Source organism: Amphibalanus amphitrite, unplaced genomic scaffold (genome assembly GCF_019059575.1).
Source record: "Amphibalanus amphitrite isolate SeventyFive unplaced genomic scaffold, NRLGWU_Aamphi_draft 000403F_arrow, whole genome shotgun sequence".
NCBI classification, from domain to species: Eukaryota; Metazoa; Arthropoda; class Thecostraca; order Balanomorpha; family Balanidae; genus Amphibalanus; species Amphibalanus amphitrite.
The window spans coordinates 284,866-312,840 of NW_024881897.1; the positions used below are offsets into that span (position 1 = coordinate 284,866).

Here is a 27,975-nt window from a genome sequence, read left to right on the forward strand (position 1 = left end):
TTTTGCATCAGCGCTTCATTGCACTTGCAACAATTTGTGTGCATTCAATGTTTGTAAATTAGTTCAAGAACTTCTGAATTTGAATAAGCCTGTAGTTTACTGGGGATTCAATCCATACGTAATGGTCTGCTACCTACACTGTCAACATTGAGCTGTGAAATTTGATTTTACAGATTGCGGAAGTTTAAGTGCAGACTGCAGGTGAGCTGTGAAACTTTAATAAAATTCATTTACCTGATACCTGATACCTGATATTTGGGGATCATTGAAGGCACTAGGATTGCCCGGTGGATCCGTCGTAGAGAGCTCGGGTAGCGTCAACAGTCTTCACTGGTGTGGAACGACGAAGGCATAATTCCTCCAGTGTTTGTCCAGCCGGTTCTTGAAAACATTGGTCGATGGCGAGCAGGCGATTTCCTCTGGTAGAGCGTTCCAGTCTGACACAACCCGGGTGGTGAAGTGGTTGCGCCGGACACGGCTGACTGCTGGCTTCTTGGCGACCTTCAGTCGGTGACACATCCCGTGGAATCTGAAAATAGGGCAGCAAAGGGCATATTTAGGTATTATTATAGCAGGCGTCTCACATGCTGCCACCATTCGTGAAAAGTCGCTAGACTCTCCTGCTCTTGAGAAATTTCCTCAAATTTCGCTATTAAAGGAAAAGGGCCACCTTCGTGAAATATGAAGATATCGTTGTTTTTCATTTTGACATTATTATTTTTCATTTTCTTTTTAAAACTGGTGCCAGAAGTGCACAATTCGCGAAAAAGTATTTAAAACTATTTAACATATTGGTACTATGTTGATACTCTCTACGGCACCTACTGTATGATGGCATAGCGATGACGTCACACTCAAGCCAATCAGCGTTCAGAAGACAGACTCGTCGGATTGTGTCAGATAAGCTGATTGGTTAAAGCTGAGCTGGTTGGAGCTGATTGGTAAAAAACCAAAGCCTCGCCGCGGGTGGCTTTATTGTCGGATAAGAACGCATTCCTGGGATAAGGACGCATTCCTGGCGTATTTTCTTTTAAAATTGCCGATAACTACGAATGGAGGCCGAAATCGGCCGTGAGGAGGAAGACAGGTAGGTTTTCGGACACGGGCTACAAGATGGCTATCTCAGTTTCAATCCCCATGTTAAAGGTGGCCCTTTTCCTTTAAGATCTCTAAACATAACCTAACCTGACCTAACCTGACCTACAACCTACAAACCTACAACCTACAAACCTACAACCTACAACCTACAACCTACAAACCTACGACCTACAAACCTACAACTTAAAGAGAAATTCATGTAAATATCTCAAGAAATGAAGAGTCTAGAGACTTTTCATAAAAGGGTGGCAGCATGTGAGACGCCTGCTATAAGAATGCCCATATTTATTCACGTGACTGCAAAGAAATTGTCCACTATCTATCCACACCTGTAGTGTTGAGCCTCAAGCTCCACATCACTTAATGGCTGCGCTGTAGCTCCTATGAAGTGATTCTTCGCACCACAGAGAGCGCACGTCTTACCCCTAGCCGGACAGCGGCCCGGCGGGTGCGGTCGGTAGTGCGGTGGGCAGTTCTTACACCTGACACGTGGGCCAGCACCTCAGCCTCCCTGACCACTGGGTGTTGTCGTTGGCTGTTTGATGCTGTGGCGCCCTCTGGTGGCTACCCGTGCCATAGACTCTCCCACTTCTGACTGAATTGCGTCGCTGGATTTCCTGGCCTTGTCATATCCCAAGGCCGACTTGATGAGCGTCTGCAAGTCGGGGTCTCTGGCCAGGGCTTCTTGTCTCAGGCACTTGTCTGACGTACCAAAGATGAAGGCTTCTTTCTTGGCTCGCTCTGGAGTGTGTTGTTATGAGGTGAGGTCACTTGTTATGAGGTGAGGTCACTTGACATGGTCTATTGACCTGACCTTCATTGACCTTGGTCTGAAATTTTAGCATATATGCTGAACAGATGTATGGTAAGGTGTGCTCAAAGCGGCAGCGCCGAGTTTTGAAACATTCACGAAAACCACGGACTCAACACCCACCCCGCCCCCTCCTCCCCCAGTAGTGCGTGGGTTAACGCTGTGCCAGCCAGCATCCCAGGCCGTGGGTGGGATGTCGTCGTCGATCCTGCCCTGGTGATCTCTTGAGAGGCGAGCTGCGGTCTGTAGACTGTATTGGAGTGAGTCCGAAAGCACACTGACCCCACCATGCCAGTAACACACGACATCGACCTCACACACACACATACAACGAACAACCAATCAGGTGCCACTTACACCTGATCACGTGATCGGCCTGCCCCGCGGCGGCAGGCCGGACGGCCCGGCCGCGGCCCGCACGGCTCGGCTGCGGCCCGCACCGCGACCCGACAGGGGCAGGATACTGTGCCGCCGCACCGACTGGGCCAGCTCACAACATCTCCTCCCTCTTCAGGACTGCCGGCGAGGCAGTCCCATCAGTGGTCGTCGAAGCCCAGGCGGTTTGGCGGCCGTCTCTGACGACCGCCTCTGCGCAGAACCGACTCCGGTTGCAGCTGAAACCGGACTCGGCGTCGCGGTGCAGTGGCCTGTTCCTCTGATGGCGTCCTCAGTGGTCCTCCGCGACTCTGGTGGTCTGCTGACGGCGTTCCAGCCGCCTCCAGTGGCGGCTGGAGCGATGACCGGATGAAACGCCTGTTACGCCAGAGGACTCTGCCGCTCGGAGTTTTGACCAAGTAGTCCCTGTGGTCCCCGACACCGACGATGGTACCGAGCTTGTCCCAGCGTCTGCTGATCGGATCTTGTATCCTGACGTGCACCCCAATCTTCATCGATGGCAACGTATGTGCCGAAGAGTTGTAGTGTCTCTGTGCCTTGTTGAGGACTTTGGCCGCTTTGGAGTCACACTCGTCGGCATGCTGCTGCCACTGAGCAGCAAATGTGCTGTGATGAGCCGGAACTCAGGAGCGAATAGGGTGACCGAAGACCATCTGTGCTGGCGAGCGTCCATCGGCTCGAGACGTGTTCCTCAGTTCTAGTAGTCCTCGATAGAACATGTCATTGAACGAGCCACCCTCAGTTGTCTTGGAGACCAGGTGCTTTAGCAGTTTCACTGCTGACTCCGCGTGACCGTTGGACTGGGGCTAGTAGGGAGTCGAGATGACATGTTGCACACCCCATCGTTTGAGGAAGTTGGCTACTTCTCGGCTCTTGTACTGAGGACCACCGTCTGTTCGCAGCCTGACGGGAACCCCCAGCGAGACGAAGGCTTCTCGGAGAGCCTTGATGATTTGATGGCTTGTCGTGTCGCCCCGTGGGAGTTGATGGATGATCGGCCAGCCAGAAAGCCTGTCTACGTAGACGAAGTAGTCTCTGTCAGCATGGGAGAAGAGGTCGGACGAGACATCCTCGAAAATCCTTGATGGGAGAGGTTCAGTTGCCATCGGCTCTTGAGGAAGACTGGGCCGGCGTTCTTGACAGGCGGCGCAGTTGCCGACTGTGTTGACGATGTCGCTGGTTATGCCAGGCCACCAGACTGTTTGGCGAGCTCGTCTCTTGGAGCGCTCGATGCCCTGGTGAGCATCGTGGAGAGCCTCGAGGGTACTCTTCCGAGAGGCGTTGGGGATGAGGATGCGACAACCTTTCAGGACCAGTCCATCATGCGAGGAAAGTTCGTGGCGAACATTCCTAAAAGGAAGGAGAGGGCGGGGAAGCATGTCTTTCGAAGAAGGGAAGCCCTGAGAGACAGCGAGCAGGAGCTGCTGGTAGACTTCATCTTGCTGTGCTGTCCTTCTCAGCTCGTCGAGTCGAGGGTCTGGGAGATGTGGAGGCTGGCTGGAGACCTCACTGATGACAGCGATAGACATGCAGTGGACGTGGTGCTCTATAGAGTGGATGAGCAGTCGATCTTCAGGCGTTGGTTCTTCAACAGGAGCACGTGACAGCGCATCGGGAATGACGTGCTCCTTTCCTCTTTGCCACACTGCTGTGAAGTTGTAGAGACTGGTCTTCTCTTTCAGCCGTTGTAGCCTCGGGTTCTCGACTACGTCCAGGGTGTAGTCGTTCATGATCGTTATCAGTGGCCGATGGTCAGTGACGACAGTGAAGTGTGGCAGCCCCCGCAAGAAGATGTGACACTTCTTGAGGGCCCACACCACCGCCAGCAGCTCCAGTTCCACCATGGCATATCGAGACTCTGTATCCGAAATGAACCTGGAACCGCATTGGACCAGACGCCAGTGGTCACCATGCTGCTGGAGAAGGGCATACCCAAGTCCCTTCAATCGAGCAGCATCAGTTTGCAGGACAGTTGGAAGTAGCGGGTCGTAATGAGCCAGAACGGGCGGTGATGAAAGCGCCTTCTTGACGTTGTTGAATGCCACTTGGTGATCTGGTGTCCATACGAACGCGTTGCTCGGCTTCAGGAGGCCCCGAAGTGCATCAGCTGCCGAGGAGATTTCGCTGGAGAAGTCGCCGAACTGCTGCACCAGACCCATGAACGATCTCAGCTCCGTGATGTTAGTGGGGCTGGGAAAGATCGCTGTGACTTGCCCAGGGTCGACTTCTCTTCCAGCAGATGACAGTTTGAAGCCACAGTACTGGACTTCCTCCATCGCACAACAAAACTTCTTTTCGTTGAGAGTGATGTTGTGCCGTCGACACTTGCCCAGGACAGCACGTAGACGGTTTGCGTGCTCTTCAAACGTCTCGTCGTACACGAGGATGTCATCCACCACCTTAACGATGTGATCCAGTCCTTGAAGGGCAGCATCTCCGCGTCTACAGTACTCATCGCCTGTCGATACCAATCCCATAGGCGCTCTCAGGAATTTGAAGCGCCCCCAGGGAGTGATGAAGGTTGTGAGATGCTGGCTATCCTCGGACAAGGGGAGCTGCCAGTAGCCGGATTTGGCATCCAGCGTTGAGAAAATCTTTGATCGCGCGGGGATGCTCGAAACAGCTTCTTTTGGAGTCTGGAGTGGATGTAGCGGTCTCTTCACGAACTGATTGAGTTTGGTGTAATCGACGCATATCCTTACACCACCGTCAGACTTCGCTACCAAAACGAGTGGATGACACCACTCTGAGGACTCTTCGCCCACCGGTGCGATGATTCCTTGGGCAGCCATATCATCCAGTTGGCTCTTCACGTTGTCTCTCCATGCGAACGGCACAGGTCGGGCCGTGCGCACCGCGAACGGTGTGGCGTCCTCCCTGACGTGTATGACCATCGGAGGGCCAGTCATGGGCTTCAGCGGCGACGGGTTGCTGTCGGATGTGAAGACGTCTGTAAATTCCTTGAGCAGCTCATCTCGGAGCTGCTTCTGTCGCTTCTTTTTCTCGCTGGACTTCTTTGACTCGACTGGAGAAACATCGGTCGTCCTTGTCCCAGAGGGTTCACGAGGCAGCGGGATAGGCTGTGGGTAGTGGTCCGGTAGGATTCCGAGATTCTTGGCTGTGTACCATGCGAGCAGAAGCCCTCTCGTCTCTTTGAAGACGTGAACTGTGTCTTCAGCTGCTCTCTCATTCAAACGAAGGATGGCCTTGAAGGTGCCAATACATTGCATGGACTGTCCATTGGCAGCTGTGATGTTGAGACTTGGTGGCTTGGACAGCTCCTTGTCGTCGATCCCTAGGTTGTGTGCAGAGGCTGAGCTCATGACCGTGATGTCAGCACCTGAGTCTGGAGTTGCAGTGATGTCACCAATGAATGTACCGTCTGATGTCTCCACCTTGATGGCGATCTTAGGAGCCTGCAGACTGTGGTGCAGACTACTGACGAATACTTGTGGCACACCAGCACGGCTGGTATCACGGCGATGTCTGCTGCGTGATCTCGTGGAACTTTCTGTGGCAGCCTGCGCTTGCTGAGACGCTCGCTTTTTGCGGCAAACCGAAGCGAAGTGTCCGATGGCTTCACAGAAGAAACAGGGTTGACCTGCTGCAGGACAGTTCCCTTGTGGGTGATTGACCCGACCACAGCGTCCGCATGACTGACTTGCACGTCCACGTGAAGGACTTCGCTGGCCTGGCTCAGGTCGACGAGAAATGCTGAAGACGTTTTGGCCTCTGCTCATGACGTCTTGTAAGGCTTGGTCGTTTACCTGGGCGGCTTCCTCTGAACGGCAGATATCTGTGACTTGATCTAGCGTTGGGAACGGGCGAAGGGCCAGGAGCTTCCGTCGTGTTTCCTGATTGTACAGCCCTGACATGATCTTGGTGGTGAGCCGCTGATCTGTACATGAAGAGCACAGCTCCGCGTCAGCGGCGAGCTCTTTCACCGAAACCAAGAATGAATCAAAGGACTCATCCTGTTCTTGTCGTCGCTCTTCGAACTTCACTCGGTCGATAGCAATGCTGCGCTGCTGGCGCAGATGGTACTCAATCTTGTCTAGTGCTGACTGGACGGAGTCGCTGTCTCTGATGCCGATGGCGTGCTCGGAGGTTGCACGCATGTCTTCGGTAAAGCACGCCCTCAGGTACGCTAGTTGATCCTCACGGCTGAAGGATTGAAGCTGACAGAGTCTGCTGTAGTCATTCCAAGATGATCTCCAAGCTCTGAAGTCTCCGAGGCTGATGGACTCTGACAACTTGCTAGGCGCTGATACGGCAGGCGGTCTCACTGTAGGTGGCACCACAGCCACATCAGATGATGCAGAACTCTGTGAATTCTGTGGTACGACTGGCACTCGGGTCTCTTCAGAGTTGTGAGCAGCAAAAGGCGAAGAAGCATCTCCAGGAGCCGCCCCGGTCGCGTCCGATGCCGTAGCCTCGTCTTGCAAACGCAAACCTTGCATCTCAGCCCTCAGTAGATTTAAGTCTTGCTGGTGTTGTTCCCTTTGTGCTTGAAAGTTGAAGGTCTTGACGATGCTGTTCCTGCAGTCCGGTTACGAGCTTGGTCAGCCATGGTGGTGCGCCTTCTTCTCCAGTGCTGTCCGTCTGATCCATCTTGCAGCTAGAGCGTAGGCTGTAGGCCATGCAGAGCAGAAGTATCAGGAAGTACCAGAAATGTCGCCGCGATGTCCTCTGAAGTGTTTGGGCAGGAGGACCGACAAAAATGAGTAATGGGAATAAATAAGGATGGCGAGGAAGGCGCCAGCCACTGCCCAATTCAGCCCCTCGATGGCGAGGCCACTGAATGCGGACAGATCAGTGATACTCCGGCGCCTTGATGGCAAGGTTAGCCGGAGCCGACTGGTCGCACCCCTTGAATGAGAGGAGTCCCGCACCCGCGTCTCGAGGGCGAGACACGGGAAGCGAGTTCGAACCGACTGTCTCGATGGTGAGACCCTCGGCCGCCACTCTCAATCACCCCAAGAGGAGGAATGAAAAGATGACTTCCCAGGTAAGGACGAGTGGGATGGGTGCAGGATTATGCACCACCGCTCGTTGCATGTAAGGGCGACACTTCACTGCACAACACCGTTCGACCACAATCCTGTCGGCTGAGCCATGTGATGTCGTCGTCGATCCTGCCCTGGTGATCTCTTGAGAGGCGAGCTGCGGTCTGTAGACTGTATTGGAACGAGTCCGAAAGCACACTGACCCCACCATGCCAGTAACACACGACATCGACCTCACACACACACACATACAACGAACAACCAATCAGGTGCCGCTTACACCTGATCACGTGATCGGCCTGCCCCGCGGCGGCAGGCCGGACGGCCCGGCCGCGGCCCGCACGGCTCGGCTGCGGCCCGCACCGCGACCCGACAGGGGCAGGATACTGTGCCGCCGCACCGACTGGGCCAGCTCACAACAGTGGGTACACGGGCCTGATCCGCCTATAAACAGATCCTTCGGTCCGGTGGCATGTCCCGAGGGCACGGCCTCGCTTCATGTCCCGGAGCAGCCCTCTGACCTGCCGGGCCCGAGAAATCTGGATAGCCCCAGCGTGCGCACCAGTGCGGTGTCACCTGGGGTGCGTGACATGAAGCCGCGAAGCGTGCGGTCAAGGCTGTCCCGCTTGGTGGGTGCCGAAACGTTTCGTGCTGCTGTCGTGTATGCAGTGTACTTAGTTCGTTTTTTTTTTTTAGTTTGACCATCATTCTAAACGTCTCGTTGAACACAGCACGAGGATTGCTACCTGAATCACTGAGACAACTGTTTGGCGCACATTGATTTGACAGACGATCAACTTTTATCAAAATTATTACTACCTGGCTCCCATTCCCCAGACCCTCAAGTCTCAGCTCGTATTTGCCAATGTTTGCAACTTCACGGGTATACACAACTTGCCAGCAGTAGCGGCGGAACACCTTCAATTAAGGGGGGCACTGCCGACTTTTGGTCCCATTCTTTCCATGCAACGCCCATAGGGCTAATGTTAAAATGCCAAAATCAAAGGGGGCACGGTGCCCCAGTGCCCTCCCCGTTCCGCCTCTTATGCTTGCCAGGAATTATACCTAACTGAACTAATTAATGCATCGAACGGTGTATTATATAACGGTACATCATCGGTGTTCAAAACTTATTTTTAAAACATGAATCATGCATGTAATACAATGTGCGCCAACCAGTTTTCTCAGTAGGTACCTAATTCAGCAAGCAATAATCGTGCTGTGTTCAAAGGATGTTTACAGTGAGGGTCGAACTTCAAAAAAAAATTTAACTCATTACCTATATGCCATGGTGCTTCCCACCCTGGCTCCGGCGACCAAAATCGACTCTGACTCCGACTCCGGTCAGAACTCCGACCGACTCCGACTCCGCTGCCCTGAACGGGTCTATGGGAGTACCTACTGACCTGACCTGACCTCTCTGACCTGACCTGACCTGAGCTCTGCGGCCCAGCCGTCAGGATGCCGGAGATGGTGGGACTGTGGGAGCGCGTCAAGGACATCGGCTCCGGCGGCTTCGGCATGGTGGTACTTTGGAGAAATGTCACCACCGACCAGAAAATCGGTCAGTCCACACGGCTCACAGTTTGGAGTCTGTACGGCTCACTCCTTAATGTCTTACACTTGTAGATAGGTAGGCAAGATACATCTGGAGTGTCCATAAATACCATTGTGAACTTCGTTCATGCCAGTATCGTGAGCCTGCTTCTAGTTAAAGAAGAAGAAAATAATAGTGACAGGATGACACACAAGTCATAATTGTGAACAATGACCATGGCAATTGAAGTCTGTATAGTCTCTTTCTCTGTCCAGCCCAGAGTCTGTGCTCCTCTCTCTCCCCTCTGTCCAGGACTCCCGAGTGCACGCTTCTCTCTCTCTCTCTCTCTCTCTCTCTCTCTCTCTCTCTCTCTCTCTCTCTCTCGCTCTCTCTCTCTCTCTCTCTCTCTCTCTCTCTCTCTCTCTCTCTCTCTCTCTCTCTCCTCTCTCTCTCTCTCTCTCTCTCTCTCTCTCTCTCTCTGACCCTCTCTCGACTCTGACCCTCCCACCCCCTCTCCAGCCATCAAGCAGTGCAGGTGGGGGGAGCCCGGCTCCGGAACGGAGGCGCTGATACAGCCCAAAGTCCGCGACAGATGGAGAAAGGAGGTGGAGATCATGCTCAAACTGAACCACAGGTGCGTACTCTGGGCTCCGTGTGAATCACCGGGGGGGGGGGGGAGCTGTGAACCCGGGGCTCTGTGGGACTCTGTGAACCACAGGTGGGTAATCTGGACTCTGTGTGAACCACCACAGGCGGGTTCAGGGCTCTGTGTGAACCACAGGTGGGTAATCAGGGCTGTGTGTGAACCACAGGTGGGTAATCAGGGCTGTGTGTGAACCACAGGTGGGTAATCAGGGCTGTGTGTGAACCACAGGTGGGTAATCAGGGCTCTGTGTGAACCGCAGGTGACCGAGGGGGGGGGGCTGTGAATCACAGGTGGGGGGCCTGTGAACCCGGGGCTCTGCAGGGCTCTGTGTAAAACACAGGTGCGTACTCGGGGCTCTGTGGGAACCACAGGTGTGTGGGGCGGGGGAGGGTACTTGGGGCTCTACAGGGCCTGTGAACCACAGGTGGGTACTGTGGGCTCTGCAAGGTATCTAAAGCTCCCTGGCTGTCTGTGGGGGAGGGAGTGGAAGGGATGGAAAGGGAAAGGTAAATTGTGGTGGAGGGACACAATAGAAGGTCATACGATCCCGTTTTATGTCAGTTGATTTCATTGCCTTCAATTATTCATTAATTAACTAATCTGGAACTCTAATAGAAGTGCCTCGAAATAGTAAAGTTAACAGCTACCCTGATTTATATTGAAATGCGAGATCGGATTAGTTTGAGTTACGCGGCGATATTCTGTTTGAACTTCGCCAGCAGGTGCCGCTACGTGCACTATGAGCGAATGCTGTCCACGCCATAATCAATTATTCATTGAACGTGAAGCGAGGGGATGCAGGGGCTCCCACCGTTTTCCCAGAGCACGATAGTCTGCATGTCTCGCGAGGGCTTGTCTTTGGCAGAGTCTTGTAAGTTGTATTTTGTGTTTTACTGGTGCTATGAGCTGTGTGACTAACACCGTCCCTTGGAGAAGTATTTAACCCGCGCCCCACTGGGGTCTCATGTGTAAAACACGCCCTACTGGGGGGGGGGGGGGGCTATTCATAGCCCCCCTCCTAACTCCGAAACTACTGGGCCGATCGTCAAAATTCAAACGGCGTCTGATAGCCCCGGAAAAACTGTCCAGCGAAACCTAATTTCATTGACCTCGAGGTCACCGATGACGTCACAGGTCAGGTCAAAGTAAAAATTATTAGCATTTTGGCTTGTTCACATTTTGGGCTCTGGCCGCCGTCTTACAAGTCAGATCAGGCTCATTTTTGGTACACACACTCTTAAACAGATGCTCTAGATACCCTGAGGGTACCAAGCTTTTACTTTGTTTTTCAGGTCAAGGTCAGGTCATCACAGGTCACGAAAATATTTTATCATGCGTCGGTCACGTGACACATGTTTTATGGTCCATTTAGGCCATAGATTTCGAATTTGATGTCGTCTGTGTCATTCGAGGTCATTTTGAGTCGAATTTAGCTTAGGTCAGGTCACTTTCAGGTCAAAAAAGGTCAAATTTTGAAGTTAAAATTTTTCAACAAAAAAGGTGTCTATTGGATGCAGTTTGAGCTCAGGAACACGATGGTGCCATTTATATTGGTGTACGATGTCAAATACGTACTGAAAAATTGATTTGAAAAACTAATAATTGTGAATTTTTTGCAATAATGCGTATAACTTGGCCATTTTTGAAAATATTTAGCTAAAACTTGCTAGAGTTAGTCATAATCATGCGTTCTGTCACATATATTCCGGTTTTGTCGAAAAGTCAAAAACTTTTTGAAAAAAATATAAAAATACAAATTTTGAATATTATTATATCAAATTTTCGAAATTTTCAAAATTTTGAAAATTCGAGATAGCAGTTTGATAGCGCGGTCGATTCTGAGTCCTTTCATGCAAAGAAATTGGATCTAGCTTAAAAACTGAGCTCTTGGGAGCGATTGCCGTGGTTCAATGTTTTGCGTCGAAATCGGACGAACATGACGTCACTCTGACGTCATTTCCGGCCGACCTATGGTAGCTACGAAGTGTAAATTTTGACACAAGGTGTCAAATTGATGCAGCCGAAGGTACTGTAAGTTTGGCGTCGATCCGTCAAGCGGTTTGGAAGTTATTGCAGAAAAACGGGAGGGGGGCTATAAATAGCCCCCCCCCAGTGGGGCGCGGGTTAAGAGATAATTCCGGTTGTATGCTGCTCAATAATGCTGTTCTGTGACGCTGCCCGCTGTGTTTCCAGGGGCATCGTCAGCTGCATGCCACTACCTGGTGACTTTCAGCTGGACCCAGCCGCCCTGCCACGACTCTGTATGGAGTACTGCGAGGGAGGAGACCTCAGACGGGTACGTCAGGGATAGTATCTGTATGTACGGCTCTGTATGGAGTACTGTGAGGGAGGAGACCTCAGGCGGGTACGTCAGGGATAGTCTCTGTATGTACGGCTCTGTATGGAGAACTGCGAGGGAGGAGACCTCAGACGGGTACGTCAGGGATAGTCTCTGTATGTACGGCTCTGTATGGAGTACTGTGAGGGAGGAGACCTCAGACGGGTACGTCAGGGATAGTCTCTGTATGTACGGCTCTGTATGGAGTACTGCGAGGGAGGAGACCTCAGAGGGTACGTCAGGGATAGTCTCTGTATTATGGTTCTGGAGTACTGCGAGGGAGGAGACCTCAGACGGGTACGTCAGGGATAGTCTCTGTATGTACGGCTCTGTGCGGAGTACTGCGAGGGAGGAGACCTCAGACGGATACGTCAGGGATAGTCTCTGTATGTACGGCTCTGTATGGAGTACTGCGAGGGAGGAGACCTCAGACGGGTACGTCAGGGATAGTCTCTGTATGTACGGCTCTGTACGGAGTACTGCGAGGGAGGGGACCTCAGACGGGTACGTCAGGGATAGTCTCTGTATGTACGGCTCTGTACGGAGTACTGCGAGGGAGGAGACTTCAGACGGGTACGACAGGGATATTCTCTGTATGTACGGCTCTGTATGGAGTACTGCGAGGGAGGAGACCTCAGACGGGTACGTCAGGGATAGTATCTGTATGTACGGCTCTGTATGGAGTACTGCGAGGGAGGAGACCTCAGACGGGTACGTCAGGGATAGTCTGAGGGACAGTCGTGTGTCGTTTTGGGGACGCCAGTTCCATCGGAGCTGACATTGTCTGACACACCTATGGGTAATAGGTCAGAATAGTTCGTCAGGTTGGAGTTGCCAAAGGCATGCTTTTTTAAGGTGAGACAATTGCTATTTGAAAATTGAAATATCATCAGCCAAGCGAAGTTATTAGTGCACAGAAGTAGTTAGACAGTCTGTTTGGATAGCTCCATTCTCCATATTTGGGAGCAGAGAGGCTGGTTGCCCAGAATTGTGGTTTTACTAGAGGGCCGGCGTCAGACTCAGAGACGCTCGGAGGCGGAGTGGAGCGGTGACTGTGTGCCGTTTTCTGTGCGTCTGTGGGTCAGCAGCAGCATAGTTCTGTTTGAGGAGTAGCCGCGGACTCAGCGTTCAGAGACGCGCGGAGGGCGGAGTGGGTTAGAGGCCGTTTGACGTCATGCCTTGCTGATGTCTGTAGGTGAATGATATGATCGGTGAGACGGTCAGGCCAACGCACTGTGTGAGGTTTAGTCGTAGGTACTGGCTGCACGTGTGGCGTTGGGGACCTGAAGCGGAATGCTCTGTGCTACCCCCGAGGACAATGAACCGGGATTGTGATTCACCCGGCACCCCCCTCTGTCTGACACCCCTGTGTGACTCACATGAGTGGGGGGGGGGGGGGAGTGAAGACATGAGTGCTGCCAAGTGTTCTGTGTGAATGGGATGGTTTCAAACTTTCGACCCAATTACTGAGATTGCCAGGTAGCTGCGTGATAAAAACTTACCACTAAATACAACGTGGACGTCGAGGAGCACTTGTACTTATATATGTCCTGTGTTGGGAACCCGTGCGGGAATTAATTCGTCGTTACATATTTATCGTCTGACAAACGCGCGTTATTTTTTGATGACCCGCAATATCCTATGACTCACGAAGACTTACGTGGTAGCGCAGCTGTAAATCAAACGCACCACACATTGTTGATGCCGGTTTTCGTGCCACTGCATAGCTGACCGGCAGAAGTCATCTTTCGACGGAAGATTTTTAAGGCGCTGCTCTTTTCTGAGCTGTTTACCCGGCCGTCTTCATTTTAATGCTTGACCAGTGACGTTATTGGAGCAGCAGCTGCTGCTGTAACCGTGGACCTGTCGTCGCTTTTTGGTTACCACAATGGTCATTTGTCGTCAGCATGTGCCCTCGTTCATGTTTGATAGAATTTTACTAGGGTAGTACTTGATGCAGATTTTTCTTAAATATGACAGCATCATTTTAGGATAACAGCAGCATAATCATGACAAGGGCTGCCGTTACATTTAACCAGATATCTGCATCGATAACCATATGCGGCGGGACGGGGAGGGCACCGAGGCACCGTGCCCCCCTTTGATTTTGGCATTTTAACATTAGCCCTATGGCGTTGCATGGAAATAATGGGACCAAAAGTCGGTAGTGCCCCCCCCCCCTTAATCGAAGGTGTTCCGCCGCTACTGTGACGATAACAACTTGCTTCCGAAGTTGAATTAATTACTGCTGCGCCTTTTTAACTGATGCTCTCACTGACGTCCTTTGACGCGTGTGTAGGTACTGCAGCTGCGGCTTGTTTCCCCACTGACGTCATTTGACACGCTCTAGGTGCTGCTGCGGCCGGAGAACTGCTGCGGCCTGCCGGAGCTGGAGGTCCGCCAGTTTCTCAGTGATATCACGGACGCACTCTGCTACCTCCACGGTCTGCGGATCATCCACCGGGACCTGAAACCTGAGAACGTCGTCCTGCAGACGGTGCATGGCAAGGTGAGGCGCGTCATATGACGTCGGTGGATCCAAGAACGCCGTATTACATACTGTGCATGGAAAGGTGAGGCGCGTCATATGACGTCAGTGAATCCAAGGACGTCGTATTACATACTGTGCACGGCAAGGTGAGGCGCGTCATATGACGTCAGTGGATCCAAGAACGTCGTACTGCAGACGATGCATGGCAAGGTGAGGCGCGTCATATGACGTCAGTGGAACAGAGGACGTCGTACTGCAGATCTTTTGTGATGCTGCGACAAATGACGTTAGACTCTTTGACTAGTAATGTTGTTGATTATGCCGCAGCTGATGTGTTAAGGTGTATTGCTATTGAGGGTGAATGATTATGTCCATAAGCATCCAGTTGTCCATAAGCGTCCGTTAGCAAGGTGGGACATGTCGTTAATTAAAGAGTGCTATTTGCGAAAGATGTGTTGGGTAAAGTTTATCGATACTTAATATCTAAAATTTCAACGATTATTTAGTCTTAACCCACGAGCCGCTGGGGGGGGGGCATAAAGTTGCCCCCCCCCTTTACGTTTTGTGGAATATCTCCGAAACCTGATGAGCTACGAACGTGAAACTTGGCATAGTTTCAAATGAATACCTAGGCAATGTTTGTAGAAATTTTGGTGGTTGTAGCACCTAAGATGACGTCACAGTGACGTCATAAAGTTTTGTCGTTTTCCGATATGGACCGTTTCTGATGACGCTGAGCATGAAACTCAACTGTAAATGAACTAGACAGCACCTGCTGTCATCCTAAAACATCTAAGTACACTTCCATCTAGTTCCTAACCAATAATCGGCCCTTTATATTCGGTCCCATATATCTGATGTATCGTGAGGAAACTGAGAGTCGCAAATCTATAATTTGACTTATGACGTCACTGTGACGTCATTTCAAATGGGATCGACACCAAATTCGGACACAACCTTCGCTAGGTATTCAGGAAGATGTGTGCAAAGTTTCGCTTTTCTATCCCTTCGCGTTGCGACGATATCGTCGCGGAAGTGAAGGGGGGGCAACTATATGCCCCCCCCCCCCAGCGGCCGGCGGGTGGCGCGGAGGCCCAGCGGCCGCCGGGTTAAACCGTCGTTTGATATATCTTTATGTATCTGTTATGCATCCATATATTCTTCTGTCGGGCCACTCATTGACCAATGTCTGAGCACGCTTCCCCCGCTGCCGCAGCCCCTGTACCAGCTGATTAAGTGTCTGAACATGCCTCCCACGATGCCGCAGCCCCTGTATAAGCTGATCGACCTGGGGTACGCCAAGGAGCTGGACCAGTCGAGCGTCTGTACTTCGTTCGTGGGGACGCTGCAGTACCTGGCACCGGAGCTGTTCCTGACTAACAAGTAAGGAAAGGGAGGGGAGGACAGGGTAGGGCCGCAGCACCGGAGCACAAGTAAGGAAGGGAGGGGAGGTTAGGGGACACTGGCAGTACCTGGCACCGGAGCTGTTCCTGACTAACAAGTAAGGAAGGGAAGGGATAAAAATGGAAGGGAGGGGATGGGAGGGTAGAGTTTCGTTACAGTACCAGGGCCCAATCTTACCAAATGCCGTGAATGCGCAGTCGGCTCGCGGCATTTGGTAACATTCAAAACTATTTAACATCCATTTATTCATTCGTTCGGGCAACGTTCATTATCATTCACGCTATCGAAATCATTGGACAAGATTAGCTGGTGCCGGAACTCACTGACAAGTTCGGGAGGGATGAGGATTGGGCAATATTATACAGTAGTAGTAAGAGAGGATGAAAAGGCAGGAGCTCGTTAGGTTAGGGAAAAGGGAAGGAGAAGGTGGCAGGGACACTGGCAGTACCTAATCCCCGAACTCTTTCTCCAAAAAAGTACGGAAGTAAATTGGAGTGGATCTTTTTATCGGAGACTTGTGAGTGGGATTAATCAGCAGCAGCGATAGCGAGTTGGGCAGGGAGCTGAGTACTCCCTGTTGGAAGAACCCGAGACCTGCGAGCATTGATGGGTAGCATTACGTGGATGGGGAGAGTTTCGTTCTAGCCGAGTCTTGAACGATAATTCGTTCTAGCCGAGTCTAGAACAATAATTAAAACGTTAATTGCGGGTTCATGTAACGAGCTTGTTATAAAGCTGTGATGTTTTACATAAATACTAGAGGTACAGGTTTACGCGATAACTGTATGTTTTGATTTATGTTATGTTACGGGTGCATTAGTTTGGGTGATTGACTTGTATTTTTAGCTGTATTATTTGGGTAGATTTGGGTAGCTGTTTTTAATTGAACTGTAAGGGATGGTGATAGTTGCGGGGTGTTAAGTGTTTTGTATGTTGGGCCCTTTTTGAACTCAACCCTACCCCTATCCTATCCCTACCCTAACCCTACCCTACCCTACCCTACCCCTACCCTACCCTACCCTACCCTTCCCTACTACCCTACCCTACCCCTACCCCTACCCTACCCTACCCTACCCTACCCTACCTAACTCTACCCTACCCTACCCTACCCTGCCCTACCATACCCTACCCTACTACCCTACCCTACCCTACCCTACCCTACCTTACCCTACCTTACCCTACCCTACCCTTACACTACCCTACCCTACCCTAGTCCCTACCCTACCCTACCCTAGTCCCTACCCTACCCTACCTTACCCTACCCTACCCTACCTTACCCTACCCTACCCTACCCTACCCATACACTACCCTGCCCTACCCTCACCCTCCCCTTCCCTACCCTACACTACCCTACCCTATGACATACCCTACCCTACCCTACCCTATCCTACCCCTACACTACCCTACCCTACCCTACACTACCCTACCCTACCCTACCCTACTCTACCCTACCCTACCCTAACCTACCCCTACACTGCACTACACTACACTACACTTAACTACCCTACCCTACCCTACCCTACCCTACCCTACCCTACCCTACCCTACCCTACCTTACCCTACCCTACCCTACCCTACACTACCACCGATAGTCCAAGTTTCAGCTAAATCGGCCCAGAAACGGCTGAGATATTGCAAAATCAAATTAATTTGTATTTACTGGCGAATCTCCTTGGCGAGCGGTGCCTTGTGCCGGCCTTCGTTGTCAAAGGTCAATGACCTGCCGGCTCTGATTATTTCCACTCAGTTTGGCAAGCGAACAACTGAGCCTAAAGCACGTGCCTTCTGCTCGGCACCGGTCGCAGCCCCACCACGTGCACACCGCTGAACCCACCCTCTCGAAAATTTAATACGACAAATGAGTGCACGCGACCGACTTGGCGTGAAAATTTCACCCCCGTAGCCCTTACCGTTCCCGAGCAATAGCCTGTTGCCGATTCTAGTGTAAACCCTATGGCACACCACGTGAGCACGCGCCACGGGCGCACCCCCGGCCGCATCGTGCCCAAAATTTGACACGACCTGTTGAATGACGCGACCCACGAGTGGCAAAAATTTCACCCTCCTGCGTCAATCGACGGCGCCGTTATAAGCCATTTTGGGAGTTACCCCGACGGCGGCGGATTTTTTAGGATTTATAATATAGACTAGAGGTACAGGTTTACGCGATAACTGTATGTTTTGAGTTATGTTATGTTACGGGTGCATTCGTTTGGGTGATTGACTTGTATTTTTAGCTGTATTATTTGGGTAGATTTGGGTAGCTGTTTTTAATTGAACTGTAAGGGATGGTGATAGTTGCGGAGTGTTCAAGTGTTTTGTATGTTGGGCCCTTTTTGAACACAACCCTAACCCTACCCTACCCTACTACCCTACCCTACTCTACCCTACCCTACTATCCTACCCTACCCTACTACCCTACCTTACCCTACCCTACCCTACTACCCTACCCTACCCTATCCTACCCTACCCTAGTCCCTACCCTACCCTATCCTACCCTTACACTACCCTAACCCTACCCTACCCTACCCTACCCCTACACTACCCTACCCTACCCTACCCCTACACTACACTACCCTACCCTACCCTACCCTACCCTACCCTACCCTTCTCCTACACTACCCTACCCTGCCCTGCCCTACCCTAACCCCTCCCCTACCCTACCCTTCCCTACCCTACCCTTCCCTACCCTACCCTACCTGCCCTACCTACCCTACCTAACTCTACCCTACCCTACCCTACCCTACCCTACCCTACCCTACACTACCCTAACCTACCCTACCCTACCCTACCCTAACCTACCCTACCCTACCCTACCATACCCTACCCTACCCCTACATTACCCTACCCTACCCTACCCTACCCTACCCTACCCTACCATACCCTACCCTACCCCTACATTACCCTACCCTACCCCTACACTACCCTACCCTACCCTACCCTACCCAACACTACACTGCCCTACACTACCACCGACAGTCCAAGTTTCAGCTAAATCGGCCCAGAAACGGCTGAGATATTGCAAAAACAAATTTATCGTATTTACTGACGAATCCCCTTGGCGAGGGGTGCCTTGTGTCGGCCTTCGTTGTCAAAGGTCAACGACCTCCCGGCTCTGATGCTTTTCACTCAGTTTTCTAAGCGAACAACTGAGCCTAAAGCACGTGCCTTCTGCTCGGCGCCGGTCGCGGCCGCACCACGTGCACACCGCTGAACCCACACCCTCGAAAATTTTATACGACAATTGAGTGCACGCGTCCGACTTACAGCGAAAATTTCACCCCCGTAGCCCTTACCGTTCCCGAGCAATAGCCTGTTGCCGATTCTAGTGTAAACCCTATGGCACACCACGTGAGCACGCGCCACGGGCGCACCCCCGGCCGCATCGTGCCCAAAATTTAATACGACCTGTTGAATGACGCGACCCACGAGTGGCAAAAGTTTCACCCTCCTGCGTCAATCGACGGCGCCGTAGTAAGCCATTTTGGGAGTTACCCCGACGGCGGCGGACTTTTTAGGATTTATAATATATAGATTTCTCCAGGTCACTTTAATAACCCCTTCAGTATGCCATAGTGCTCTCTTCCCTACTACTTTACCCTATCCTACTTTAGGTACACCTGTACTGCCGACTACATGGAGTCTGAGTCTAACCTCGGTCTGATTCTAACATCCGTCCCGCTCTATCCCAGGTACACCCTCGACTCAGTACACTCAGTGTGGTCTGAATGTGACCCCTGTCACCCTCCCGGCCTATCTCAGGTACACCTTTACCGGGCCGACTATTGGAGCCTGTGTCTAACCTCGGTCTAACCCTAAACCTCCACCCCGCCCTATATCAGGTACACCTGTACTCCCAGTGGTCTGGGTCTGACCTCTGTCACCCTCCCCGGGCCATCTCAGGTGCACCCGTACCGGGCCGACTATTGGAGCCTGTGTCTAACCACCGTCCTGCTCCATCTCAGGTACACCCGTACCGGGCCGACTATTGGAGCCTGTGTCTAACCACCGTCCTGCTCCATCTCAGGTACACCCGTACCGGGCCGACTATTGGAGCCTGTGTCTAACCACCGTCCTGCTCCATCTCAGGTACACCCGTACCGGGCCGACTATTGGAGCCTGTGTCTAACCACCGTCCTGCTCCATCTCAGGTACACCCGTACCGGGCCGACTATTGGAGCCTGTGTCTAACCACCGTCCTGCTCCATCTCAGGTACACCTGTAATGCCGACTACTGGAGTCTTATCTCGGTCTGATTCTATCCTCCCTCCCCGGCCCATCTCAGGTACACCTGCACGGCCGACTACTGGAGCCTGGGCCTGGTTGCCTACGAGGTAGTCACTGGAGTGCGGCCCTTCCTGCCTAACATGCCTCCAGCCATGTGGTGAGTTACAGAGAAACTCTAGCACTGTGAGGAGTTGGAACATCAATTGGCGCGTGTTGAGGATTAGATCATAAGGTTAATTTCATGGTCAGTTAGATTGTAGGAAATTGTTGTTAGTGCATTTTAGCCATGTGTAATACCGGGTGATCATTTGGGAATGAGATAAAGTAAGTGGCACGTGCAGATGTGTATTCAATAGCACACCAGACAAAAGACACGTCATTAGACTCGTCATCGTGGGACATTTTGTACTGCACACTATTATACACCTGCAAGCCACTGTTCATCTACAGCAGGTGCTCAAAGTGGCCACCCCCTTCTGAGCGGCACAGCTCAGCCCGACGGCATGTGTGACGCGCCATCTTTCGCAGCTGCTCTTCGTCCATGTTACGGGCGAAGTCCTCAACCAGTTCCTTCAGCTGTTCCAGCGTTTGGGGCTCGCTGCGCACGATCTGAGCCGTCACCAAGGACTTTAAAGTCCAGACAAGACAGGTCGGGACTGTACGGCGGCCATCGGCGTTCACTGTTCCGGGAGATGACGCGGATGGCCTCCTGTGAATTCTGGCTAACCCATGATGAGGAGTGGTTTGAGCGTGTACTCTGGAGTGACGAAAAGTGGTTTGTTCTGCATCCGTCTCCAAACAAGAAGAACACCGTGTGCTGGTCGCCAGAGAATCCGAACAAGCTCGTGCCATGCAAGAAGGCCCAGGGGTAGAAGGTGATGGCGTGGGTGGGCGTGGTGGATGGGAAGTGCCTGCCAGTTCACTGGTTCACTGGCTCCGTCAACAGCGACGCCTACCTGGAGATGCTGCAGACGGTGGTGTGGCCTGCGGTGAAGGCTCGGGCGACGCGCCACCAGTACTGGTTCCAGCAGGACGGCAAGCCGCCGCACGTCACTGCTCCCGTGATGGACTTCCTCCACTCGAAGTTCGGCGGCCGCGTCATCTCCCGGAACAGTGAACACCGATGGCCGCCGTACAGTCCCGACCTGTCTTGTCTGGACTTTTGTTTCTGGTCATTGGTGACGGCTCAGATCGTGCGCAGCGAGCCCCAAACGCTGGAACAGCTGAAGGAACTGGTTGAGGACTTCGCCAGCAACATGGACGAAGAGCAGCTGCGAAAGATGGCGCGTCACACACGCCGTCGGGCTGAGCTGTGCCGCTCAGAAGGGGGTGGCCACTTTGAGCACCTGCTGTAGATGAACAGTGGCTTGCAGGTGTATACTTAGTGTGCAGTACAAAATGTCCCACGATGACGAGTCTAATGACGTGTCTTTTGTCTGGTGTGCTATTGAATACACATCTGCACGTGCCACTTACTTTATCTCATTCCCAAATGATCACCCGGTATATGGCCACCGCAGTCGACGCGCCCGTAAACCCCAATGAACGAGCCATGTGTAATTAATTTTCCGTTGTCATTGTAGGTTTTCAGTGCCAAAGTCCGTAGGCGCCTACGAGCTTGCCGAGTTTGCGAGGCCTTTTGCCCTGAATTCATCTAAGCTGCACTATGCTGCACTATCGGGTAATATGCATGCATCACTTAATAATGCACTGCAGCACTGCAGTGGCAGTTGTTCACGTCATATGGCGTAAGTTGTACTTGTGTTTTCAGTGTTTCCATTTTTGACCGCCAGCACTTGTCCCGGGAGGACGGCTCAGTGACTGTAAGTGTTTCCATTCTCCGCCGCCAGGATGCAGCACGTATCTCGGAAGGACCCGTCTCATATAGCGGCCGAGAGGATGGAGGACGGTTCGATCCAGTTCCGCTCGGAGATATCCGTCTGTAACCACATCTCGCCGTGAGTGGAGGTCACGAGAGGTCACAGGATGTCAAACTGAGGTCACAGGAGGTCATATAGAGGTCACAGGAGGTCCTATAGAGGTCACAGGAGGTCATATATAGGTCACAGGAGGTCATATAGAGGTCACAGAAGGTCATATAGAGGTCACAGAAGGTCATATAGAGGTCACAGGAGGTCATATAGAGGTCACAGGAGGTCATATAGAGGTCACAGGAGGTCATATAGAGGTCACAGGAGGTCATATAGAGGTCACAGGAGGTCATATAGAGGTCACAGGAGGTCATATAGAGGTCACAGGAGGTCATATAGAGGTCACAGGAGGTCATATAGAGGTCACAGGAGGTCACGAAAGATCACAGAAGGTCATATAGAGGTCACAGGAGGTCACGAAAGATCACAGAAGGTCATGGGAGGTCACAGAAGCTGACAAGAGGTCGCGAGTGGTCATGAAAGGGCACTGAAGGCTGCTTGGAGGTCGCGGGAGGGTACTTAGAGATCACGGGAAGTTTCTTGGAGGCCACGAGAGGCAGTGTCCCAAAATTATATTTTTGCTTGGGTGTCAGAGGGGAAAATTGCTAACCAAAAAAAAAGATGAGAGTGAAAAATTGTCGGTCAGGTAAGGCCCAAAAGAGTGGGAAAATGATCAAAAACATTAATCTATCTACAATTGTGACAGATGCAAAACAACCATTCACGCAATTGCTCCTTCTCGGTGGAATTGGGAGTGGAAAATTGGGCTTGAAAACTGGAGGTGAGAGTGGAAATGATTTTCATTTGGATGTCGTTTCCCACCCACATCTACAAATTTTGGGACACTGACGAGAGGTCACAGAACGTGAATAAGCAGGGAGGGTGATATGATAACTATCAGCGCAAATGACCATGATGGGGTGCTGGCCAAAGTATCTGCTGATGGGATGGACACAGACTAACGTACGAACTGGAAGATGTGGGGTAGGTAGTACATACACGGAATTATATGTGTAGTCTCCCTTGAAAGTACCGCTACTCGAGGTACCGCTATCACTTCCTGGTTTGAGAGCCTTTGACTTTTGCTGGTTGGAAAATCCCCTGGCTTTAATTGAAGTCAACCCTCAAAAGCCAGGAGCTGTCAAACCACGGAGCGATACCGATACTTTCGAGTAGCGATACCTTTAACCCGCGAGTTGCTGGGGAGGGGCGTTAAACGCCCCCACTTTTTTCGCCACGCTGTAGCTTAAAAACGGCGCGCCGCAGGGGCGCCAAATTTTGGGTACCTGTAGGGAATTGATTAAAGTATATTGTGCCAAAGTTTCAAAAGAATCGGTCTTAACGATTTTGAGATATTTAGGTTTTAGTGACGTCATGAATTATGAGTTTTCTACCAAAAACGGAATATGCTCGAAAAATCATATAAAATTACAGAATAGACATACAGACGTGCCGTAAACGCCATTAGACTGCCAATGTTATGTACAATCAGCTGGTTATCATTGATTTTTTATTACCGTTCCACATTTTCCAAAATCTTGGTCTAAGTCTTGGCTACCTCATGACACTTCACGACCATGATACATTTATTTCCTAAATTGATATTTTGTAATCAAACACGTACACATATGATAAAATAAATGACACCATCGTGTTCTACGCCCAAAATTACCCATAAAGCATGTGTCATAGACTGCGAATACCAGTTTTGATTTTCGGGGGTATGCTCTTCCCTGATTGACCTGACCTTGACCCTGACCCATGTTTGACCGACCCTTATATGGATCTGACACTCTTGTATCACTTATATGAAGGATTGTGCACCGTTTTGACAGAGTTTATGACGAGAGGCGCCCATTACGAGGTTCTGAGGTCCAATATGCTACCGAAAGCCCGATTTCAGGAGCTTGACCTGACCTTGACCCGATCTGTGACCTTGAAATTCAACTTTAAAGTACTCATCTGAAGCGTCTCGTCGCGTTCTTTCGTTTGCCGCCTCGTGCGTTTCGCTGCGCCTATTGGTTCTCGAGTTATCGGCTGGGGGCGTTTAACGCCCCCCCCCCCCCCCAGCAACGGCGGGTGGCGAAATACCCCAGCAACTGCCGGTTTAACGGAGACTATACCAATACGACTGAGGGTAAAATATTCGCCGTCGGTGCATACGACATTGTACGGCTGTAAGATATTTGAATGTATGCTGTTTTTAGTCTATTTTGCAGTCTCAGCCCCTAACTGCCCCCTCCAAAGCCCCCTTACTGCCCCCATCCCCTCCACAGCCCCTGACTCCCCTTCGGAAGGGGAGTCAGTCTGACTCCCCCCCCCTCCACAGCCCACCTCACTGACTCCCCCCCCCCCCTCCCCGCAGGCCCTGACTGACCCCCCCCCCCCCCGCCCTCCCCGCAGGCCCTGACTGACTCCCCCCCTCCTCCGCAGCCCCCGGACTGACCCCCCCGCCCCCGCCCCGCAGGCCCTGACTGACTGACTCTCTCCCCCCCCCGTCCCCTCCGCAGCCCGCTACGCTACCACCTGGAGGGGTGGCTGCGCCGTCTGCTGGACTGGGAGCCGCGGCGGCGCGGCCGGCCGCTGCCTCCCACCGCCGCCGGCCCCCCGCAGCCCACTCACGGAGCGGGAGGACAGCGGGAGCCGGGGCTGGCGGGGGAACTGGCTGGACTGGCGGTGTCGACACCGGCACAGGGGGCGGCGCAGGTCAGTCCGAAACACGTGCTGGAGCACACAGAGTGGAACACAGTGGGACACACAGAGTGGAACACAGTGGGACACACGGAGTGGAACGCAGTTAAACACACAGAGTGGAACACAGTGAGACACACATAGTGGAACACAGTGAAATATACATAGTGGAACACTATGGGACACACAGAGTGGAACGCAGTGAAACACACACAGTGTGGAACACAGTGGGACACACATAGTGGGACACAGTGGGACACACACAGAGTGGAACACAATGGGACACTAATGAGAGTGGAACGCACAGTTCATGCATATTGCGTAGTCTGACTAACTTTCAATAGTCTGATTCTGTTAGCGCTGCGGCCCGAAACGCGTTATTGCAGTACCGGTGATTAGTAGAAGATAGAATAGTTATCTGTTATAGCGAAAGTTTTCTGTCGAAATTTATTGAGTACAAAGGTGACATGAATGACCACATGAAATTAGAGGGCATATGTTGAGCCATGCCTGATTTTGCCTTTATTGCAAGGTTGTATTTCATTGATAGGAGTAAGCGGCGTAAGAACATACTCCCCCTAACAGACTTTTCTCGGCTTTAAAAAGAAAGACATCTCATCCGCTATTTAGGTCACCGATGTTATATGTATATTGAAGAAGAGGTTGTTTTTTTTCTGACAGAAAATGACAATAACAACTCCTAGAATACAATTACCTATTGTATTTACTGTTCTGATCCTCTCTGCTGCTTCCCAGTCACAGTGTCCTAGATTTGGGTGGGAAACAACATCCAAATGATGACAATTTTCCACTCTTGTTTCAAATCTTCGAGAGCGATTTTCCACTCCCAACCTAAAAAAAAAAAAAAACGAGGAGTATCTGCGTGCATGGTCGTAAACATAATATTGATGCATGAAATACAAGCTACATTCTACCACATGTGTGGTGATCCATGCTTCCCTTCATTCTTACCACTTCCACCTGTTTTTAGCAGGGATGCGGAGCCGGAGCCGGAGTCGGAGCCGGAGCCGCCGGAGCCGGCATATTTTGCCCGGAGCCGGAGCCGGAGCCGGAGCCGTGAAACAATATAGCCCGGAGCCGGAGCCGGAGCCGGAGCCGCCAAAAAAAGGGGGCGACTCCGGCTCCTTTTTATTTTTTGAAGAGGAAAAAAAATAATTGACCTAGTTCGGTTTGACAGTACAAGGCAGTAAAACATATGGTACTTTACTTACGTCATGGGCCATCAAGTGAATGAAAAAAGCCGAACGCAATCAACTTCTTGTCTGCTCCTCCCCCCCCCCCCCACGTCTACTGCATCCCCAGAGCATGAGGACCGGTCATCAGGTGACGGCCATTGTTTTCAAGCCAGGTGCAGTGGACTGCGACTCCCAGCACCGTCTCTTCCCCTCCCCCCACCCCCCACCCCCCCCCACTCCCACCCCCCAATGCACCCGAGACTGGTGTCAGCTTACGATGGTTCAGTGAACTCCAATTCGCGGCGACTGCGTTTCCAATGCCATCGCTTCCTAGTCCTTTGTTCTGCCAGTTCTCTCCGAGGTGTGTTTGCGCGGGGACGCGGTGAGCCGGTCATGGCAAAGAGTGACGCGTATAACCAATCCAATTTTTATTCCACCCGTATTTAATTGATTGCATAGGGGATGTACTGAGTCGGAGCCGGAGCCGCCGGAGCCGGAGCCGCCGGAGCCGGACCATTTTACTCGGAGCCGGAGCCGGAGCCGGAGCCGCCACAACATTTCACCCGGAGCCGGAGCCGGAGCCGGAGCCGTTTTTTTCTCCGGAGCCGGAGCCGGAGCCGGAGCCGTCTGAAATTTCCACGGCTCCGCATCCCTGGTTTTTAGCTTAACCTGACCGGCAATTTTCCACTTTTATCTCCCTGGTAACTGATTACTTTACCCCTCCGACACCCAAACCAAAATATTATTCTGGGACACTGCCCAGTCAGATCTGTGACGCCTCTGTTTCCGCTCCGCAGGCCGGGTCGGAGTCGGCCCCAGGCCCTGTGATAGTGTTCAGTCAGCTGCAGGAACTGCTACAGCGCAGGGTGGTAGCGGTATTCTGTGAACACTCCTGCCAGCTGTTACACGCCGAGATATCGGAGAGCACTACCATGGGACAGCTGCAGGTCAGTCAGACAGACAGACAGACAGACAGACAGACAGACAGACAGACAGACAGACAGACAGACAGACAGACAGACAGACAGACAGACAGACAGACAGACAGACAGACAGACAGACAGACAGACAGACAGACAGACAGACAGACAGACAGACAGACAGACAGACAGACAGACAGACAGACAGACAGACAGACAGACAGACAGACAGACAGACAGACAGACAGACAGACAGACAGACAGACAGACAGACAGACAGACAGACAGACAGACAGACAGACAGACAGACAGACAGACAGACAGACAGACAGACAGACAGACAGACAGACAGACAGACAGACAGACAGACAGACAGACAGACAGACAGACAGACAGACAGACAGACAGACAGACAGACAGACAGACAGACAGACAGACAGACAGACAGACAGACAGACAGACAGACAGACAGACAGACAGACAGACAGACAGACAGACAGACAGACAGACAGACAGACAGACAGACAGACAGACAGACAGACAGACAGACAGACAGACAGACAGACAGACAGACAGACAGACAGACAGACAGACAGACAGACAGACAGACAGACAGACAGACAGACAGACAGACAGACAGACAGACAGACAGACAGACAGACAGACAGACAGACAGACAGACAGACAGACAGACAGACAGACAGACAGACAGACAGACAGACAGACAGACAGACAGACAGACAGACAGACAGACAGACAGACAGACAGACAGACAGACAGACAGACAGACAGACAGACAGACAGACAGACAGACAGACAGACAGACAGACAGACAGACAGACAGACAGACAGACAGACAGACAGACAGACAGACAGACAGACAGACAGACAGACAGACAGACAGACAGACAGACAGACAGACAGACAGACAGACAGACAGACAGACAGACAGACAGACAGACAGACAGACAGACAGACAGACAGACAGACAGACAGACAGACAGACAGACAGACAGACGGAGACCTTGGCTGGCCGGCGGGTCGGCCACCTGTAATACCGCCGAGCTCTGCCGTCTCCTCGTTTGCGATGTCCGTCGTTTGCGCCGGCGGTCGTCAGTGTCACTGCCATCCTGTGCGATGGTCCGAAACTAATCCACCCCTGAACCACATCTGAGCCGCCGTCAAGTTAATTTAGAGAAAAGAGCGACACTGGCCTTGATGGCTGGCTCACCCCAGGCTCACCCTCTCTTCTACCTCCCTCTCCCCCATTGGCTCATCTCTTT

At 52.0% G+C, this 27,975-nt stretch overlaps 2 protein-coding genes across 2 annotated transcripts in view; one reads left to right on the plus strand and one right to left on the minus strand.

The window, feature by feature from the left end:
* Positions 1-340, minus strand: part of LOC122390631 (F-box/LRR-repeat protein 15-like) — a 30,893-nt gene extending 30,553 nt beyond the window's left edge. The window contains exon 1 of the mRNA XM_043383776.1: positions 235-340. The gene's annotated coding sequence lies outside the window, so the exon portion shown is untranslated. The remainder of the gene's footprint in view (positions 1-234) is intronic.
* Positions 1-27,866, plus strand: LOC122390622 (inhibitor of nuclear factor kappa-B kinase subunit beta-like). The gene is made up of 11 exons (XM_043383769.1): positions 1-201; positions 8,765-8,875; positions 9,368-9,482; positions 11,688-11,790; positions 14,183-14,341; positions 15,591-15,706; positions 20,013-20,111; positions 21,805-21,912; positions 24,396-24,591; positions 26,570-26,719; positions 27,810-27,866. The coding sequence occupies exons 2-11, from the start codon at positions 8,773-8,775 to the stop codon at positions 27,864-27,866; spliced, it is 1,206 nt and encodes a 401-aa protein (XP_043239704.1). The 5' UTR covers positions 1-201; positions 8,765-8,772.
* The last annotated feature ends 109 nt before the right edge of the window (positions 27,867-27,975 follow it).

Excerpts from the sequence above, each read along its gene's own strand:
- LOC122390622 (XM_043383769.1), top strand. The coding sequence starts at position 8,773 with ATGCCGGAGATGGTGGGACTGTGGGAGCGCGTCAAGGACATCGGCTCC. Across the intron at positions 20,112-21,804 it reads AACATGCCTCCAGCCATGTG|GATGCAGCACGTATCTCGGA; the intron begins GTGAGTTACAGA and ends CTCCGCCGCCAG. Across the intron at positions 21,913-24,395 it reads GTCTGTAACCACATCTCGCC|CCCGCTACGCTACCACCTGG; the intron begins GTGAGTGGAGGT and ends TCCCCTCCGCAG.